Here is a 19,556-nt window from a genome sequence, read left to right as displayed (position 1 = left end):
TGTAAACTATCACCCCTGGCTTTTTGCCACACTGGCTGCGGCTGATGGGCATTGGAGACCAGTGACATCTGTAGAGCCAAAAGTTCTCCATCCCTGCATCACACCCTTATCTGGGCATAAGCCCCATTGAAGTCAGTAGGATTTACTTCTGAGTAGACATGTGTATAAGGTTGTACTTCCAAACAAGTTAGTCTTTACTGCTCAAAATTGCTCTTGGTTTTTAGAATATACATTAGCATTGCATCAAGTTTGATCTGTCATTTTACTGATTTTTTAAAAATGGTGGTTCTTACAGGAAGAGCAGGCTTGTGCTACTTGCCTAATCCTTGCCTGTTCTTCTGCTGCTTGTGATAGAGAAGTATCAGCTTGGGCTACTCGAGCATTTTTCAGGTAAAGTTGTTCATATCTGTGTTATGCAAGGAGATTATACTTCAAAGTCTATTATATCTCAGCAGCAAATGGGCTGTGCTGGAGTATATGAACTGTTAAAGTGAACTTTTGCATAAGGTTCTGTCATGGAGTGTTGTCTCCGTAACTGTACTGCGCTTTGTTTCATTTTGTCATTATAGATCTCAGATACTATCATGCCTCTCTGTGCACCACCCATGAAAAAAGTAGTTTTGACTTCTAAGGAAAGAAACATCTTATGTTTGGTTTATAATCTGAGTCTAAATGAGCTTTTTTCATCTTGATACCAGCAAGGCTGGCCCTCTTCTCGTGAATGCACAGGGTTGAGGGTTCTTGCTTTCTTCTTTCCTCCACGTCTGCTTAGAGTCCGTATATGTTGAACATTAGTTCACCTAAGCTCACAGGTTATCAACAGCAGTCATCAATGCAGGTGGAGGATAGAGGAGACCCCACTCAAGAATTCTTGAGTCTTGGGAGGTACCAGAAATTTACTATTTGGGAGTCAGACTTCAGACAGCAGATTAATCTTTATAATATATCCTATTTAAGAGTTTACAACAAATTGTTTTTATATTGTTTTAAATTTTAAAATTGTGTTTTAAATTGTTTTTAAAATATGTGTTTTAAATTGTATATTTGTTTTAATGTTTTTGATTGCTGTAAACCACCCAGAGAGCTTCGGCTATGGGGCGGTATACAAGTGCAATAAATTAAATTAAATAAATAAATATTTATTCATATCTTGCACACTACAACTAATAAAATGCATTCTAGGTGGCTTTAGCCAACATTGCAGAAACAGAAAATAGGAATACATATCAGCAAGAAAGAAGTTGCTGCATATCCATTTAACATCATAGTATAAGACTTTGAAAGCACATCTTCATTAAAATAGGTTACAATAGATGAAAGACTGAGTTAAACTCTAAGGCATGTTACAGAGCCAAAGTTACAAAGTACATGGAAATACATGTCTTGATACGTCATCACCCATCAAGTGTCATGGATGGAATAGATGGATGGTTCTCCTGTACAGGCATACCCCGCTTAAAGTCGCCTCGCTATAACGTACATGCTCCATATGCCTGTATTTCTCCAGAAACGCAGTGCAGCAGCAGAGGCTTTAGCACATGGGGGTGGAAATAGACGCGACCGCGCCACCGCAAATCAGCTGGGAGGCGCGATCGCAATCAGCTGGGAGGCGCGGCAGTGCAGCTTCAGAGGCTTTAGCACATGGGGGTGGAAATAGACGTGACCGCGCCACCGCAAATCAGATGGGAGGCGCAATTGCGATCAGCTGGGAGGCGCGGCAGCGCAGCAGCAGAGGCTCCGCATGAAGGAGAGGGGAAAAAAGTTTTAAAAGGTAGTGCTTTAAGGACATTTTCAGTTTACGTACTCGCTCTGGTCCCATTGAGTACGTTAATGTGAGGTATTACTGTATTCTCTTTGACCAGCCAGAGTGGAGGGTCATGAGTGCTATAAAACCTGGCCTTCTATACACTTTTGTATCCAAGAAGGGGCATGTTCCCATGGCCTTATCAGCTACAACTTTTTCCCTGCGCCTCTTCATGCCACTATCCTCAAGTCATTATCCAAGCACACCTAGTGTAAGGTATATCAACAACTAGTTGGTTTAACTTTACCATATAAGGGGCTTCCTTGTTGATACAGCCAGAGTGTTGGCTGACTGCCTAGACTTCTTTATCACTTTGCCTCATAGTAAAACACTGCTTTGTTCAGAAGGGAGGGCAAGAAGCCTATCTTTAAAAGGAGAACTTGTTACTCTTAGCCACTTATGCATCAATAAGCTATAAGCTAAGCAAATGAAAGTTATTTCAGAAATATTTTATATACATTTTAAGCCAACATTTGGGCTGTCCGATTACAGTAATTTAACTGGTAGGCACACAGTGGCCGCACTTACTGAAGCAAACCAACTTCAAATTGTTTCAATAAACCATAGTTAAGATTCACTAGTGGTCCAGTTCTTATCTCACATTAAACTGTAGTTAAAAACAAACTATGGTTTAATGTGATGACAAAGCGTACTGGTGCATGCAGCTGAAAAGCTATTGCTATGTTCCTCTCTTGCTTCTGCTGCTGCCATGCTGCTGGAAAACAAAGCCAGAGTCTGGCATGTCATGACATCGAAACCCAGGTTTGTGGTTTGTTTCTCTGCAAACCAACCATTAGTGGTAACCAAGGTTTGTTTGTGGTTTTCAGGAAGCAAACCATGAAGCCTAGTTCAAATGTCATGACAAGTTCAGATGCAAGATTGTGGCTTGTTTTCTGGTGGTACAGCAGGAGAAGTGGAGCTAGAACTTTTCTGCTGTATGCATTAGTATGCTCCACATTAATATTAAACCATAGTTTGTTTTTGACTATGGCAGGAATGGGGGAACATTTTCCAACTGGCCTACCAGATCTCAGTTCCCCTTCTGCATTGGCCACTTTGATGGTTGGGCGAGGCTTTCCACCTGTCAGTCACCTGTTATTATCATGGCATAAGGTAACAATGTCAAAGGAATTTGTTGTCAGCTGATCGACACAGAAGGCAAGCCCTTTTGAAGGCATGGCATGCTTTGAGCACTAATCAGTTGAGTGGCATTGACAGAATGTCTTCAAAGCAGTTCGTTGTAAGCCCCACTTTGGATTCAAAGCATGATTGCAAACGGATAAAGCACAGCTCGCAGCATACCCCTTTGAAAGCACTCTGTTAAAGCCAATCGATTGATTAGTGCTCAGAGTGCACCTTCAAGGGGCTTTCAGCACTGATCAGCAAGCCCCCTCAACTGTACCAGGGAGTTCCTGAACCCAACAGGGCTTGATTTGTGCAGTCAGCAAGCCCTGCTTGACAAAGAACAATTGGAAGTACACTTTAAGGTCCCAATTGTTCCCTTGCAGCCACATCACAAACAATGTCTGGTGTGGGGCAGGTGGGCTTGGCTTGTCGAAAAGTGCCTTGTGGGCCAAATTAAGAACCCTGCCAGGCCTAGTTTAGCCCATGGGCTGAAGGATCCCCATGTCTGAACTATGGTTTAATGTGACCTACTAGTGTAGGGTTTTGTCCTGCCTGAACCCACTGAAATCAGATGTGGATGTGAAGACTTGCTTTTCTTTAATAGGTTTAATAGAAAATTTCAGTTCAGAGCGCATCATGAATCAGCTTATAGGTTACACAGAGTTCAGCATCTCTACAGGCATAACTAGGCACAGCTATACAGCGCTAAGATGTCGCAGCAATTAGACACCCCCCCTTACCCCTTAAGTAAGTGTGGGCGGGCTCCTTCTACTTGCGTAAGAAAAGTGTCATGGTCTGGAGCATGCGTGCATGTGTGTGCTCCTCAGCAGGACTGTGGGAACCTGTTGAGCCTACTGGCACAGTAGCCTACATGTCTGAGTCGAGGGCGGCAGAGACACTTCAGCAAGGTCCTCCTCAGGAGGAAGGATGCACGGCGGAGATGGTGGGATGGACATGGCAGGGGAATGAAGGGAAGGTGAAGAGGCTGCTACCTGATTGGGCTGCACCTCAGCACTTGTAATTGGAGTTACAGGGGCAGAGCTGTCACTGTCGACTGCACTGGAGCCTTTGCCCTAAACCCCCTCTGAATACAAGTCACTAGGGCCTTCCCCCAAGTCCCAGTCTGTCTCCTCTTCGTCCTCATCACTCCAGGACCATACCATGGGATTCATGACAGGTTTGGATATAATGTTAAACAGTGGGCAAGCTTGCATTTTACATGCTTCACAATTTAATCACCTAAAGACGTGCTTGCTGCATGTTTGACCCTGTTTGAAACTAATCTCAAAATTGACAGCAGTGTTGCTATAATGAGTTTTTAATCTTGTACATCTCAGATATGGTGGTGAAACACAGATGCGGTTTCCATCCATCTTACCACCTCCAAGTAATGTAGCATCTGTGTTGGGCTCTCCTGTTCTGCCTGGTAAGTAGTGAATGTGACTATGACATTTACTTTCATATGTTACATCTGTACCTTTTGGCAAGGGTTTTTCACATATTATTTTAGAATAACATTCCATTAATTTTTTCCCCTTATAACTTTAGTCTTGCTACACGTCAAAACATATTCACTACTGTTGTGTTTATGATTCAGTAATACATTTACTTAGAACATATGGATCCTCTTCTCATCCTGAAAGATCAGGAAATTCACAGTACTTTGAACTGTTTTAGCAGGCAGATTAATTTATCAACATACACCCCTCCTCTCAATGTCATATTTTTATATCTTCCTCATGTGAGCATTGGAATCATGACAACAGTAAATGAAGAGATTTGTGAACAAACTTAATTTTTCTTCTCCCTTCTCCCATTTCCTAGTGTGACACAAAGACATGTCCTCTTTATTCCTCTTAATTATTTCAGTTTGTCTCAAACTGTAAACCCTCTGGCCAGGAATATTCATCTCATAGCAAGCTATGGGTGGCAAATAATTATTGAATAGGAATAATAATAATATAATAATAAATTTTATTTATTAGTCGCCCATCTGTCCGAGTAAATGGACACTCTGGGCGACGTACAACAATCCAATACAACAATTCAGTACAATATAAAATAATACATAATCAACAAAAACACAACATCAGCATCAATTCAACTAAAACCATCAGTAATACCATAAAAACTAATCCCCCTCAGAAATCCCATAGGCCTGCCTGAATAGCCAGGTCTTTATGGCTCTGCGAAAACCCATCAGGGAGGGGGCATGACGGAGGTCAAAAGGAAGCGAGTTCCAGAGGGTGGGGGCCACGATCGAGAATGCCCTCTCTCTGGTCCGCACCAGCCTAGCTGTTTTCACCGGTGGGACCTAGAGAAGGTCTTGTGAGCTGACGGAGGTGGTCGCAGGTTTGGTGTTGCGATCCCCCAAATTTTTGCTATTGGGGGATCTCAACATTCATGCCGAGACCGCTTTGTCTGGGGCGGCTCAGGACTTCATGGCCTCCATGACAGCCATGGGGCTGTCTCAATTTGCTACTGGCCCTACGCACATTTTGGGGCACACTCTAGACTTGATTTTTGCCACTGGATTGGGGGATGGTGATCTGGGAGTGAGGGATTTTACATCTATTCCTTTGTCATGGACAGATCACCACCTCTTGAGGTTTAGACTCACAATGTTTTCTTCCCTCTGCAAGGGTGGAGGACCAATTAAGATGGTCCGCCCCCGGAGACTAATGAATCCTGAGGGTTTTCAGAAGGCTCTGGGGAGTTTTCCGGCTGATAAAACTGACGCTCCTGTCGAAACCCTGGTCAATCTGTGGAATACAGAAATGACCCGGGCAGCTGACACGATAGCCCCAGTGCGCCCTCTCCTTTGCAGAGCTCAAGTGGCTCCGTGGTTTACCCCAGAGTGATGAAGCAAGAAAGGAGACGGCTTGAGTGCAAATGGAGACGAACTCCCGACGGATGTAATCTTGCACTTGTGAGGGCCTCTACCAAGCTCTATGTGAAAGCAGTGAGGGCAGCGAAGAAGCAGTACTTTGCTGCCTCCATTCAGTCATCTTCTAACCACCCAGCGGAACTTTATAAAGTTGTTCGGGGACTTTTACACTCTGGTCCTCAGAACGCAATAATACCATCAATAGCCTGCTGTAATGAGTTTGCGAGACATTTCCAAGACAAGATCATGAACATCCGCCGGGACCTTGACTCCAATATTGTAACAGTTGAACCTAATGAGGTGTCCAGAGCACAGTCTTGTCCTGTTTTATTGGATGAATTTCAGTTGGTACAGCTCGAGGATGTGGACATGGTGGTTGGACAGGTGCAGGCGACCACTTCTGCTCTGGACCCTTGCCCCTCGTGGCTAATAAAAGCTAGCAGGAATGGAACAGCTGGATGGGCCAAGGAGGTGATCAATGCCTCTTTATGAGAGGGAGTGGTACCACCCTGCCTCAAACAGGCGGTGGTGAGACCGCTCCTAAAAAAATCCTCCTTGGACCCTGAAAACCTTGACAACTATAGACCGGTAGCAAATGTTCCATTCCTGGGCAAGGTTTTAGAGCGTGTGGTCGCTCGCCAACTCCAGGCTCTCTTGGACGAAACTAATTATCTAGATCCATTTCAATCGGGCTTTTGGCCGGGGTTTGGTACAGAAACAGCCTTGGTCGCCCTGTATGATGACCTGTGCCGGGAGAAAGACAGAGGGAGTGTAACTCTGTTGGTTCTCCTGGGTCTCTCAGCGGCTTTTGATACCATCGACCATGGTATCCTTCTGGGGCGTCTTGCGGATTTGGGAGTTGGAGGCACTGCTTGGCAGTGGCTGCACTCCTGTCTCGAGAATCGTCTCCAGAAGTTGGTGCTTGGGGAGCATTACTCGAATCCCTGGGTACTCCAATATGGGGTCCCGCAGGGTTCAGTTCTGTCCCCCATGCTCTTTAATATCTATATGAAGCCGCTGGGTGAGGTCATAAGGAGATCTGGAGTGCGTTTCCAGCAATATGCTGATGATACACAACTCTACTTCTCCTTTTCATCTTCTTCAGGTGAGGCTGTTGATGTACTAAACCGCTGCCTGGCCGCGATAATGGACTGGATGAGAGCTAACAAACTGAGACTCAATCCTGACAAGACTGAGATGCTGTTGGTGGAGGGGCTCTCTGCCCAGATGGTTGACGTCCGACCTGCCCTAGACGGGGTTACACTCCCCCTAAAGGAGCAGGTCCGTAGTTTGGGGGTCTTATTAGATCCGCTCCTGTCACTGGAGGCTCAGGTAGCCTCGGTGGCACGGAATGCGTTCTACCAGCTTCGGCTGGTGGCCCAACTACGACCCTACCTGGACAGGGAGAACCTCGCCACAGTTATCCATGCTCTGGTAACCTCTAGATTGGATTACTGTAATGCACTCTACGTAGGGCTACCTTTGAAGACGGTTTGGAAACTTCAGCTGGTGCAGAATGCTGCGGCCAGAGTTCTTACTGGGACAAAGAAATTTGACCATATAACACCTATTCTGGCCCAACTGCACTGGCTACCAATATGTTTCCGGGCCAGATTCAAAGTGTTGGTTCTTACCTATAAAGCCCTTAACGGCATTGGACCGCAATACCTGGCGGAACGCCTCTCCCGCTAGGTATCTACCTGCTCGCTGCGCTCGACGTCGAAGGCCCTTCTCCGGGTTCCAACGCATAGCGAGGCCCGGAGAGCAATAACTAGAACTAGGGCCTTCTCAGTAGTGGCCCTCGTATTATGGAACGACCTCCCTGATGAGATACGCCTGGCGCCTTCTTTGTTATCTTTTCGGCGCCAGGTAAAGACCTACCTCTTTGCCCAGGCTTTTTAAATTTAAATTTTAAATTTCAAATGTTAATTTTAATTTTTTTTGTTGCAATCTTGTTTTCACATATGTTTTATAGTGCATTTTATTTATACTCACTTGTATTTTAACCTGTTTTTATTGTTGTACACCGCCCTGAGAGCTTATTGCTAAAGGGAGGTATAAAAGCACAATAAATAAATAAATAAATCTCGTTAGGCGGCATAATTGGTGATACTGGAGGCGGTCCTTCAAGTAAACTGGGCCGAAACTGTATAGGGTTTTAAAGGTCAATACCAACACCTTGAATTGGGCCCGGTAAACAACTGGTAACCAGTGTAGATCGATCAACACTGGGGTGATATGATCCCGGCGACGGCTCTGCTTTATCAAGCGTGCCGCCGCATTTTATACCAGCTGCAATTTCCGGACCATTTTCAAGGGTAACCCCACATAGAGCGCATTACAGTAGTCTAAGCGAGAGGAGACCAGGGCATGTATCACTCGTGGGAGCAGGTGTACAGGAAGGAAGGGTCGTAGCATTTGTATCAGATGTAATTGATACCAAGCTGCTCACTGCCGAAACCTGAGCCTCCATGGACAGCTGGGAGTCAAGAATGACCCCTAGGCTATGGACCTGGTCTTTCAGGGGTAATCTCACCCCATTAAGTACCAAGTCTAAATCTCCCAGCCTTCTCTTATCACCCACAAGCAACACCTCAGTCTTGTCAGGGTTCAGCCTCAGCCTGTTCTCTCCCATCCATCCACTTACGGACTCCAAGCATTTAGACAAGGTATTCACAGCCGCCTCTGGTGAGGACTTAAATGAGAGATAGAGCTGAGTGTCATCCACATATTGGTGACACTGCAGCCCAAAACTCCTGATGATAGCTCCCAGCGGTTTCATATAGATGTTGAATAGCATGGGGGAGAGGATAAAACCCTGTGGCACTCCACAATTGAGAGGCCAAGGGTCTGAAACCTCCCCCAATGCTACCCGTTGACACCTGCCGGAGAGATAGGAACGGAACCACCGTAAAACAGTGCCCCCTATTCCCAATCCCTCCAGGCGGTTTAAAAGGATACCGTGGTCAACGGTATCGAAAGCCGCTGAGAGATCGAGGAGGACAAGGAATGTACGTTCTCCCCTATCCAATGCCCTCCTCATATCATCCACCAGAGCGACCAAGGGCTGTTTCAGTTCCGTGTCCACTCCTGAAGCCCAATTGGAAAGGATCTAAATAATCTGCTTCATCCAAGTGTGTCTGTAACTGATTGGCCACCACTCGCTCAATCACCTTGCCCAAGAATGGTAGATTAGAGACTGGACGGAAGTTGTTAAATTCTTGGGGATCCAAGGAGGACTTTTTTAGGACGGGCTTTATTACTGCCTCCTTGAGGGCTAATGGCATTGCACCTTCTTCTAAGGACGCATTTACCACTGCCTTGATCCCTTCGTCCAGTTTCTCTTTGCAACTCATGATGAGCCACGAAGGGCAAGGATCAAGCAAACAAGTGGTTGGTTTCACAGTAGAGAACACCTTGTCCACTTCCTCAGAGGGAAGAGGCTGAAACTGATCCCAGCAGACCGGAATGCAACTGGCTGACTCTGGCCCACTATCTGTAGCCACGGCGTACGGAAGCGTGCTCTTCAGGCGTTCGATTTTGTCAGCAAAGTGTTTCGCAAATGTGTCGCAGGAGGCTTTAGAGTGCTCCATAGGTTCCTGAGCAACTGGACCAACCAGGCTTCGGACCACTTGGAACAACCTCCTGGGACAGCACTCTGCCGACGCAATAGAGGCAGCAAAGAATCGTCTCTTTGCTGCCCTTGTTGCCCGCTGGTAGGCCGCTATTGCCGCTCTAACCAGTGTTCAATCGTCTTCAGTGCAAGATTTCCGCCACCGGCGTTCTAGTCGTCTCACCTCCTGTCTCAGGCCCCGCAACTGTGATGTATACCAAGGTGCGGTCTGAGCTCTATTCAGGGGGAGAGGACGTTTCGGAGCCACCCGGTCTATAGCCCTGGTGATCTCCCTATTCCACTCCATCACCAGGGTCTCGACTGGGCGGCTTTCAGTTAGCTCCAAATCACCCAGCGCATTCAGGAATCCCTCAGAATATGATGCCCCCCAAAGTCTACACAATTCTCTGGTTTTATGTTGTAATCTCTTAAAGTTGTGTTCAGATTATTGCCAGAAAATGGTTGCTTTATAGTATGCATTGCTCTTCTGTTAGGTTCCCCTATGCCTGCTGGTAGCCCCTACCCTAATCCAAGTTTTTTGGCAACACCAGCCCAAGGTATTTCCTTTTTATTACTTATATATGTTATTCTAGTGTTTATAATGTTGCTTTTATTAAAAAAAATGTTTTGATATTCCAGGTTTAAAGCCTCCTGCTATGTCAACTCCAGTATTCATTTCAGGCAGTCACATGTCTCAGCCTGGTGCTTCACTAGGTGGCATGATGTGTCCCGAGATAGTGTTTTCTGGAAAGCACAATGGCATCTGCATATATTTCTCTCGGATTATAGGGTAAGTTATTCATAGAAATGCAAGTGTACAAGTTGTTCTAACTTGACAAATGTGGTTTATTTTAAACTGTGGTTAGTAGAAGCAACAAACTTCAAACTGTGGTTTACAAAGCTGATATTTTTCCACTAATCTTGGTTAAAATTAACCAGGATTCACAACACACACAGCTGTGGTTAAATCTAAAATGGAAGTGGAAGTTTCCAGTGTTCTCCTTGCAGAGGAGAATCAAGAGGAGGGGCAGGGAATGTGGCACATCCTTCTAATGCTAAATCATGGTTTAGTGTTGTATATACAAATTGGCTCATGGTGTTTATATTATTAAAAATGGAAAGTATTGTAGTTTTAAAAGAAAGCATAGAACACTGAAAGCTCCATCTGTTTGTAGTTTTAGGTTATATTTTTGGCACAAGAATATAAACAATATACTTATAAATTAGGCAGCCCACTATATTCTATCTTTCCTGTTTTTCATTGCCTGTAATATCTTTTAGTGGAAGTGACAGTTTTACTTTTCCCTGTATTATGGCAAGCTGAATCAAATACTCAAAGCTGCTTGTACAGTTGTTGGTTTTATGATTGCAAATATGACAGTCCAGTAAAATGATTCAAGACAAGTCCACGTTACAGCCTAAGTTACAGAAGGGCTTCTCCATGTTGGTAGCTCCTACTCACAATAATCAACTGAATGATACAGTTATAATAGCTACAGTTGTTTGTATTTTGGTAACAAGTGGAGAAAAACACAAGAGTTCCTATATTGTTTCTACATGAACCAGGAGTATGAATTTAATAATGCTTAGGAATGGATGCCTGTATAGAGCAAAGGAGGAGAAAGACACAGCTGTCCAAGTTGTACAGAAAGACTGTCTATAAATAAGAGAGGCTGTTTTTTTAAAATAAATGGTACTACACACATATACACGTATACAAACAGTGTTGTTATTGATGAATGCATGATCAATCTTTCAGTGCAAACATCAGTATATTTGCAATGAATTCCAGCAGAATTTGGGGGAGGGGTATGAGAATGAACTGGCTCTTTATGCTGTGAAAATTTGCCTGGTGGACTGATGATTACAACATCAATATTGTATTTTGATGCTTTCCAGAAACATTTGGGATGGAAGTATAGTTGTGGAGAGAGTTTTCAAGAGTGGCAATCGAGAAGTTGTAGCTGTAAGTGTTGATGGGTATTAAAGGCTGTTTTGGAATCTTATATGAAGTTCCCATTGTAGTTGGAGAGGGGGTTAATACAAATGTTGATGTCTGTATAAGTAGGAAATAATTGTAGGATATAAGATCTTTTGTTTCTAGTTTGTGGTTTGCAGATTTTTCTGAATTTTGTTTTTGTCCATGATTGGATCTTCCTGATAGCCTGATTGTTCTTGCCATATTGACAAGCAATGCTGATAACATGGTGACTGGGGGTCAGTATGCCATCACAAAGCACCACACTGCATAAGACATGCATGGTTATTTTCCTCATTTCAGAAGATGGTTTAGAATGGAAGTGTTACCTTTCTCGTCTCCATAATTATCTTTTATGCCATTAGGTTTAATGAGTTTGGCTGGGCCTTACTATCAGGATGAATCAGCAGAGGTGACTGTAACCCTTGGTCTACTTTGATATCAGTGTGAAGTAGAGGAAAATTTGTCACATCATTATTCCATTCTGAGTATAGGTTTATTCAGAGTTGCTGGGGGAGGGACTATGAGTAGTAAGTCCAAGCCTTTTTAAGTCCAGTTTATGCATAGTGTTGAATTGAAGGATAAAGCTTTTCCTTGACTGTCTCATGTCAGACTGCAGGTAATGAAGATGGGTAGCAAGTTGCATCCTTGAATGCTACCCCCTACATCCAATTTCCTTCAGATTAAAAAAAAAAGTTTGTGAGCAGCAGGGTTCAGCCAGTCCTCTTCCTGAAATGCTAGTAGCCTAATTTTGAATAATCAAGTGATATGTTTCCTAGAATGTCGCACTTCAAGGTGCCAGTGTTGGTGGTTGCAAGTTTGAATTCTCCCTCTTGCAGAGCTCAAAACAAACATACAAACAAAAACTGCAATTTTGGGAGAAAGGCGAGTTCAGCCTATCCATCTGTTAATTTTCTATGTGAAAGGAATTTTAGTGGGCAAAGGGGCACAGTATTCAAATATGCAACCCTGTCCCACTACCTACATTCTTGAAGTAGAGCAGTCTAGGAGCAGCTTTATCTCGATTTTTCAGATTGTGTAAACACAGAAAAGCAGTTGTTCTTCCTTATATAAATATAGATGTGGATTCTGTTTATCTGTTGTCAAATGTGTTTCTCTGGAGATTCTGAGATAGGGCAGTCTTGATTATTGGAAGCGCCTCCTCTAGTAAGAAAGCAAGTCTGATGTCAGGAAATGAAGCCATCAAGAAAGATACTTCCTTTTAGGCCCCAGACTGCTTCTGTCTGGTAATCAGACCAAAGGGGTTTCTCAGAGCTTGTTCAGAGTTCCACAAAATTGGTTCAAAGGCATCTAGAAAGTAGGCCTCTGTCTCTGCCCTCCGGGTAATGAATGACTGCCTCTGCAGTTCCATATTCATAGAGCAGGAAAAGGAGGAGCTTGTGGTCCTTCTCTTCTTCTCCTGTCTGATTTCCACTGAAAAGGTTTTTGCAAAGCACTTCAAGCAATTTTTCAGGAGCCAACAGGAGCACAAGTAGCCTCTTCTCCCCAGCTGAGAGTAGAGTGTTGTTTTTTCCTGTGCTCTGAAGAAGGCAGGAGAGCAGGACATCAGCCACAAAGTTAAACTGATTGCTTTTATAGGGGCTTCACCCAACCACCTTTTCTCCTCACCTTTGAGCTGGGAAAGATTAGCTGGACAAGAAGCAACTACAATGGTAGCAGGCTGTGGCACATCTTGCTCAACTGTCCAGAGATTCTCCAAGTGTGTCCAGGATCAACATTTGGTTCTTGGCTGTGGTGGACCTTTTTTCTGTGTTGTGCACTGTATTCCCCCAAAGTGTTGAAACTGAAATGGTATATTTAGTGTGTAGTTATAGGTTACAGGGATGCTTTCATGTCCTGGCTTGGTCTGGGGCCTGAGGGGAAGTACCTACCCTGATGGCATCATTTCCTGACAATGACTTAGCCTGGTTACCAGAGGAGGCACTTCCCAACCATCAAGACTGCCCCACTCCAGAACCTCCAAGAACAGAAGTTTGTGATAATTCTAAATGGATAATTTCACATATGTTCATTTCAGTTAACCTCTTTCTTGTTTAGGTTGAAAGCAGTGTCCCACCACAAGTGTTAGAATCTGTACTACAAGAACTAAAAGGGCTACAGGAATTTTTGGATAGGAATTCACAATTTGCAACAGTAGCAGCCCTTAGAAATCCCAGGTAAGAAAATAAAATAAGCAGTGGTGGTTGTTACTTTGACCGTTGTGTTGTACAGATCATTGGTACAGAAGTTCAACTTAATGAAGAAAATCCATGTATCTCCAATATTTATGGATGGATTTTTATGGTCTTTGTGAAGAACTCTGCTGGGGGGTCAACTCCCAAATCCACAGCAGTTGGTCCCAGCCAGGCACAACCCATGCCTCCCTTACCAGGGAAGAGTTAAAGAGACACCACCCCTTAAACCTGGACACCCACTCTGGGCCAAGGGGAAACACAAGGGGAAACCCAAAGTGCCAGAAATAGACCTGCCAAGGATTCTAAAAGCCAAAAGCCAAAGATGCACTCCTTGTCTTGTTGCCTTAAGGCAAAATACCTGTTATATGGCAGTCTCTGGCTAAATGGCCAAGGTGCTAGATTCAGAGCCAAAATTCCCCTGCAGTGAACACACACTGATAAATAAGAGGTAGTCTTTATTAAAATAAAATTATGTGCAAAAATATAGCAGCAAAAATAGTTCCTTAAACCAAACACCCAGAAAGTTAGGTAAAATTAAAAAAAATACAGAGAGTTCAATCACAGGAACAAATCTGCCTACCCTATTCTGTACTCACACGTAATAGGAAGACAGGCAGAATAACTTCATGGTTCCACATGTTGCCCAGAGATGTGTGGCCTGGATAGTAATAGTAAGATGGAACCCCAACATCAGGTAATACTAAAGGAACTTTGGGGAACCCAACCGCCAATCTTAGTTCTACTTTTATTGGGGGGAAAGCCTGGCAACAGCCAGGAATTAATTAGCCAATCAGAGGACTTTATGATGATGAAATCATCCAGAGCCTAATAGTGCACAGTTCCTCGAAGCTTCCCAAACCTGTGGCCTTGAGGTACCAAGCTCAAGCTGATAAGCAGGTGTTCTCACTAACTGCCTAATTAATTGGATTCAGCTGTGGAAACTGACAGTCTGATGGCCTTCTAGAGGTCCTAATTCAGACGTTTCCCCCACAATTACCTGCCATAGAACCATCTTTATTGGCAAACCAGGCATTCTTGACAGTCTTAAGTATATTTGATACATTATTTCTAATATTTGACACTGCACTGACTAATGGAAGATTTTCACAGCAACTTACAAAATAAAACTAATGCCAGTTTTCAGTCACATGTTGCCTTCTGGAGTAGCTACCAGCACTTACAATCTTCGGAAGCCGCAAATGAGAAGTTTGGGAATCCAAAAAGGGACTCTTCACTACCCAACCAATGCTCAGGTCCTGGGTACTAAACCAACTTATGCCAGGTTCCTCACCCAGAATAGCTCCCTAATAATGCCCAGTGTATTTTAACTCAGGTCTCACAATCAGGGAGGGGGAGGGCAAAGCCCTATGGGAGACTTCAGGTCTTGAATATTACTTGGCACATGTGGCCTACTTAGGGTTGCCAGGTCCATGGCCTGAGACTGATCCTGTATCTTTAGGAGAAGAGAAGGTCAGCCAAGAGGCTGGGCCTGGCAACCAAGAGGTCTTCTGTATCTTTAAAAGTTGTGCAGTGGGAAGGGAGAATTCCACCTTGTGGTTTTTCCCATTACAGAGTTGCAAGAACACCTGCACTTGCCTGACTTTCTTTTCTCCTAAAGATACAGGATCAGTCTCAGGCCATGAACCTGGCAACCCCAGGCCTACTTAGCTATATGCATGTGAACATGTGAAGTCAACTGACACATGTAATGAGATCTTTAGCTCAGAATCACAGTGTGCCTTGGGGAGGTTACACTTTGCACTAGACTATGAGGGCAGAGGAGGGGGTAGAGGAATTAGTACTGTCATACTAAACAAAAGAATTCAATAGAATATGCAATTTTGTTCCAAAAGATGAAATACTGATTACTCTGTACTGGCTCCTATTGGAAGGAAGGCGGGATATAAATCTAATAAATAAATAATATGTAGATTGTTTACAGAATGAAGGAAGGTTGGTTAAGCAAGCAGCATCTAAATTTGACTAGCATGCTGTTTATACCTGGGGTAGACTGAGGTTGTTATGTGCCTTCAAGTCAGTTATGACTTATGGCGACCCTATGAATCAGCAACCTCCAATAGCATCTGTCATGAACCACCCTGTTCAGATCTTGTAAGTTCACGTCTGTGGCTTCCTTTATGGAATCAATCCATCTCTTGTTTGGTCTTCCTCTTTTTCTACTCCCTTCTGTTTTTCCCAGCATTATTGTCTTTTCCAGTGGATCACGTCCTCTCATTATGTGTCAAAAGTATGATGATCTCAGTTTCATCATTTTAGCTTCCAATTATAGTTCTGGTAGGCTGAGGTAGGAAGAGCCAAATATGGAAGAAGGGGCCAATGTGAGGCGCCAAATAAAGAAACAGAGCCTAATTGGTAAGAAGAGGGGAAATAAGCAGTAACTGCTGGCAGCAGCATGGCTAAACTCAGAAATGAGAGGAAGAAGAATAGGGCAGATTTAGAAGGAAAGAAAAGTGGCCCTATTTATTATTATTATTATTAATTATAATTTATTTATTTATTATTCAATTTATATCCCACCCTTCCTCCCAGCAGGAGCCCTCTCCTAGGTTTGATAAAAGGTAGTGCGTGGGGAGGGGGGGAATCCAGAGGTCATCTGCCTGAGTTCCTGGGGGGTCTGGGACATTTGAAGTCTTACAGGTCCTGAAGTCTAATATTGTGAGGCTTCCTTGAACAGAGCTTTGGAAGGGATGAGTATAGAGGAATTGATTTTTTTAAGGCCTCTTACTAAATTAAGTTGAAAACAGCAGAATTGGAGGAGATAAAGGAAGTACTAGGGAGCAGAAGAAAGGGAGCCAAGCTAACCAAAGGGTTGGAGCACCTTTAAGTGTCTCACAGAGTTATCCTCCTGACCTATAAAATGGACCCTTTGAAAGCATGCCCAAGACTTGAATAGTAAAATCTAACTGGGGAGCCTTACTGTAAGTAAAGGAATGAAAGGTAACTGGGAGTTGCTATGGGTGATGGTTTCTGTGCTGCTTCCAGTTTGAATGGCTTGATTGGCAGCGACACTGCTTTAAATGTGTTTCGTTGTTGCAGTTGAGAGAATCAGATTTAAGGTGGGCTTGTGGAAGGTTTAATTAAGTTAAAAGTTGATGATGAAGAAGGCATTTGCATGTAGAAGTTCGCATTAACCAATATAATTGGAGGTTAGCAAATACAAACTAGAACTTTCTTGTCCCTAAGCCTTCCTGTCAGATGGCCTTTCCCAGGCAAAATCAAGATAACCAGTCATGTTTCTTTGAGGGATACTCAGAATGATGGCAAAGCTGAGCTCCCTGGTAATACAATGAACAGGTCCAGCCATCTAAACCATTTTTTGCTATTGTGCATTGGGCACATGATGGGCCCAAAAACCTGTTAATACACTGTATACTTTTATTATTTTTCATGAAAAAGTCTTGCCACTCCAGCTAACCTGCAGCAGCGGTTACTCGGATTCATGCGGTCTGATGGTGGAAGTTCTCAGCAACTGCAGCAAGAGCTCCAGAGGAAGTTTCATGGTAAAGAATCAGCTCACTTTTATTTTCTCTTTTTAAACATAAGTTTTTTGACAGAAAAACCCAGAAGGACAAGTTCTTTCTACCTTTAACAGCAGACAGTGAATATTTGGAGGAGAATTGTCAATCTTCCAAAGAGAGGGGCTGGTTGTTAATAATGGATAGTGATAGATACCTCTCCATAAATTTGCTGCAGAGATAATCTAGAGAAAATGGGTTATCAGCAGATATTTGTCAGAAATAACAAAAATAATCTGTAACCATTTTGGTGATTCTGGCTACACAACTATTGTATTTGGTGTCATTTAAAAAAAGAAAAAATATTTTGAGCCCAAATTAGGAGTCAGTAAGCTTTTGCTAAATTTTGTAGTAATAAGAGTACAGTTCAGCTTTTCCATGGCATGCCATGACTCTGTGTTCAAGATCACAGAATATCATGTCTCCATGGTGATGTGTTCATGTTGGTGTTAGTATATATCATGTAATTGGGGATATGTAATGTATAGGCTTGATAACATACTCAAATGATCTGAACCCTACCTGTACCAGTGGAATGCAGCTTTAAGTTAAAGTCTGACAAGCCAGCCTGGTAATAAGAGTTCTTTTTCAAAGTTACTGCATTGCCACATTAGAGATGGATTAAACCTGGTGAATCCTTCCTAGTGGGGAATGGGTGGGAACTAGATGGGCCTAGAGATTCCTTCGGGCCACACAGTTCTTTGATTCTGGTGCTTTCTTGAAAAGATTTTGTGAAAACATATAATACTTTACATACTCACTTGTGCGAATGCCAAGTGCAGGGGACATACATCATTTGTAATTTAGCAGAGTTCCTTTCAATTTTGCAGCAGAGGCACAATTAGCAGAGAAGGCCTCCCTGCAAGGCATCCAGCAGCTTGTTCGGAAAACCTTCCAAGCTTTGGCACTGTGGAAGCTTCTTTGTGAGCATCAATTCAGTATTGTTGTAGGTGAACTTCAGAAGGTATGTGTCAGGGCACTCTTAGCTTCTTGGCCTGGAAAATGTAAGAGCTTTTGTTGCTAAAAGCGGATCATTTCTACTGTGATCTTTTGGCCAATAGGTAACATTTAAATGTTTTGTAATCTTCTAAACACTTCAGAATGCCTCACCATTTATTTTTAAAGATAAAGTACTAAAATAATTTTAAATTGTGGTGGACTTGTGTACTTATTTTTATTTATTGAAATAGAGTTTTACACAAATATAGAAGAGGATGGTTGGCAGATTGTGCACTTCTTTCTTAGCATTTAAACTAGTTTAATGTTATACAGATTTTGAAAAGATAACAGTGCTCTAAATCATGCTCTCCTTGGTGGCTTCTTGTTACTGTAATGTATATGCAGCAGGATGTTTTCAGAAATGTAAACAGTAAAAATTGTGGATATGCTTTTTCTTTAGGAGCTCCAAGAACTTCTGAAAGTTACTACTTTCAGGGACTTGGTAATTAGAGACAAAGAGCTAACTGGGGCCCTTATTGCCTCTCTTATCAACTGTTACATCAGAGACCATGCTGCTGTTGATGGGATCAGTTCACATTTACAAGACATCTGCCCACTGCTTTATAGCACAGATGATGCTGTTTGTTCCAAGGTATGGTAGTAAGGAATATAAGTGAGAGTATTTTTGTTGGTTGTGTGTTTGCTGTAAAGTGCCATTGCCACATCTTGTGAGACTTATATTGTATCATTCTGTGCTAATAATATGCATGCAAAAAAGGTGTTAAAAGTCACACACTGTCACTGAAAAGTATTTAAAATTAAACTTGTGTGATCTTCCTTAACTGTTTGAAAGTTAAGTGTTATATCATGAGTGTCTACAGAAGAATACGGGGTCTGCTTAGTACAACAATAATTTCCTACACAAAAAAATCACTTCTGTGCAGAAAGCAGATGGATTTGTTGACTTCATTACGTGTAAGATATGCATCAGCCTCCATTTCAACATGCATTGCAAAACTATTGTGGGCATTGGCTTTCCATCGGATGTTCAGTATAAGAAGTGGCCCTAGCTCAAATGAATAATGAAGACTTTGATTTCTCGGTCAGCGGAGAAGTGAAGCAGACAGGAATGGGTTAATTCCTCCTGGAGGCAGAGTCAGCACTCGAGAAGAGAATTTGGTTGATGGCCAGCCAGAAGGAGGAGGAAACCTTCCTCTCCTCTTCAGTTCTTGACTCTGCCTTCAGCAAGCAACAGAGTCACCCTTTTTCTCCTGGGTCCCCTTAAGGGATTCAGGGATAGTTTAGTTGCTTTTTACTCTTGCAAAAGAGTATTCTTCTTCAACTGCAAACTTTCTCTCCCTCCCTCTCTCTCAGTACCCCACCTGTCAGGAAATAGTACAGTTTGAAGAAAAGAAGAGAGGGGTTGCTTCTACAAGGTGCGGGAAGTGCGTGGACGCAGCAGCCGTGATTGGTCCTGCA

At 43.2% G+C, this 19,556-nt stretch overlaps 1 protein-coding gene across 1 annotated transcript in view; it reads left to right on the top strand.

Annotated features, from left to right (window-relative positions):
- Positions 1–19,556, top strand: part of NUP155 (nucleoporin 155) — a 55,067-nt gene that overhangs the window by 20,478 nt on the left and 15,033 nt on the right. Inside the window, exons 15-23 of the mRNA XM_061608430.1 lie at positions 296–390; positions 4,267–4,355; positions 9,924–9,986; positions 10,069–10,219; positions 11,329–11,395; positions 13,466–13,584; positions 17,020–17,123; positions 17,969–18,102; positions 18,538–18,729. Of these exons, the coding sequence (XP_061464414.1) occupies positions 296–390; positions 4,267–4,355; positions 9,924–9,986; positions 10,069–10,219; positions 11,329–11,395; positions 13,466–13,584; positions 17,020–17,123; positions 17,969–18,102; positions 18,538–18,729 (1,014 nt within the window). The remainder of the gene's footprint in view (positions 1–295; positions 391–4,266; positions 4,356–9,923; positions 9,987–10,068; positions 10,220–11,328; positions 11,396–13,465; positions 13,585–17,019; positions 17,124–17,968; positions 18,103–18,537; positions 18,730–19,556) is intronic.

The sequence above is a fragment of the Rhineura floridana genome, chromosome 1 (genome assembly GCF_030035675.1).
Source record: "Rhineura floridana isolate rRhiFlo1 chromosome 1, rRhiFlo1.hap2, whole genome shotgun sequence".
Classification (NCBI taxonomy): Eukaryota; Metazoa; Chordata; class Lepidosauria; order Squamata; family Rhineuridae; genus Rhineura; species Rhineura floridana.
The sequence above is the reverse complement of the archived record's forward strand: the minus strand, read 5'-3'. Positions and strand labels throughout refer to the sequence as shown.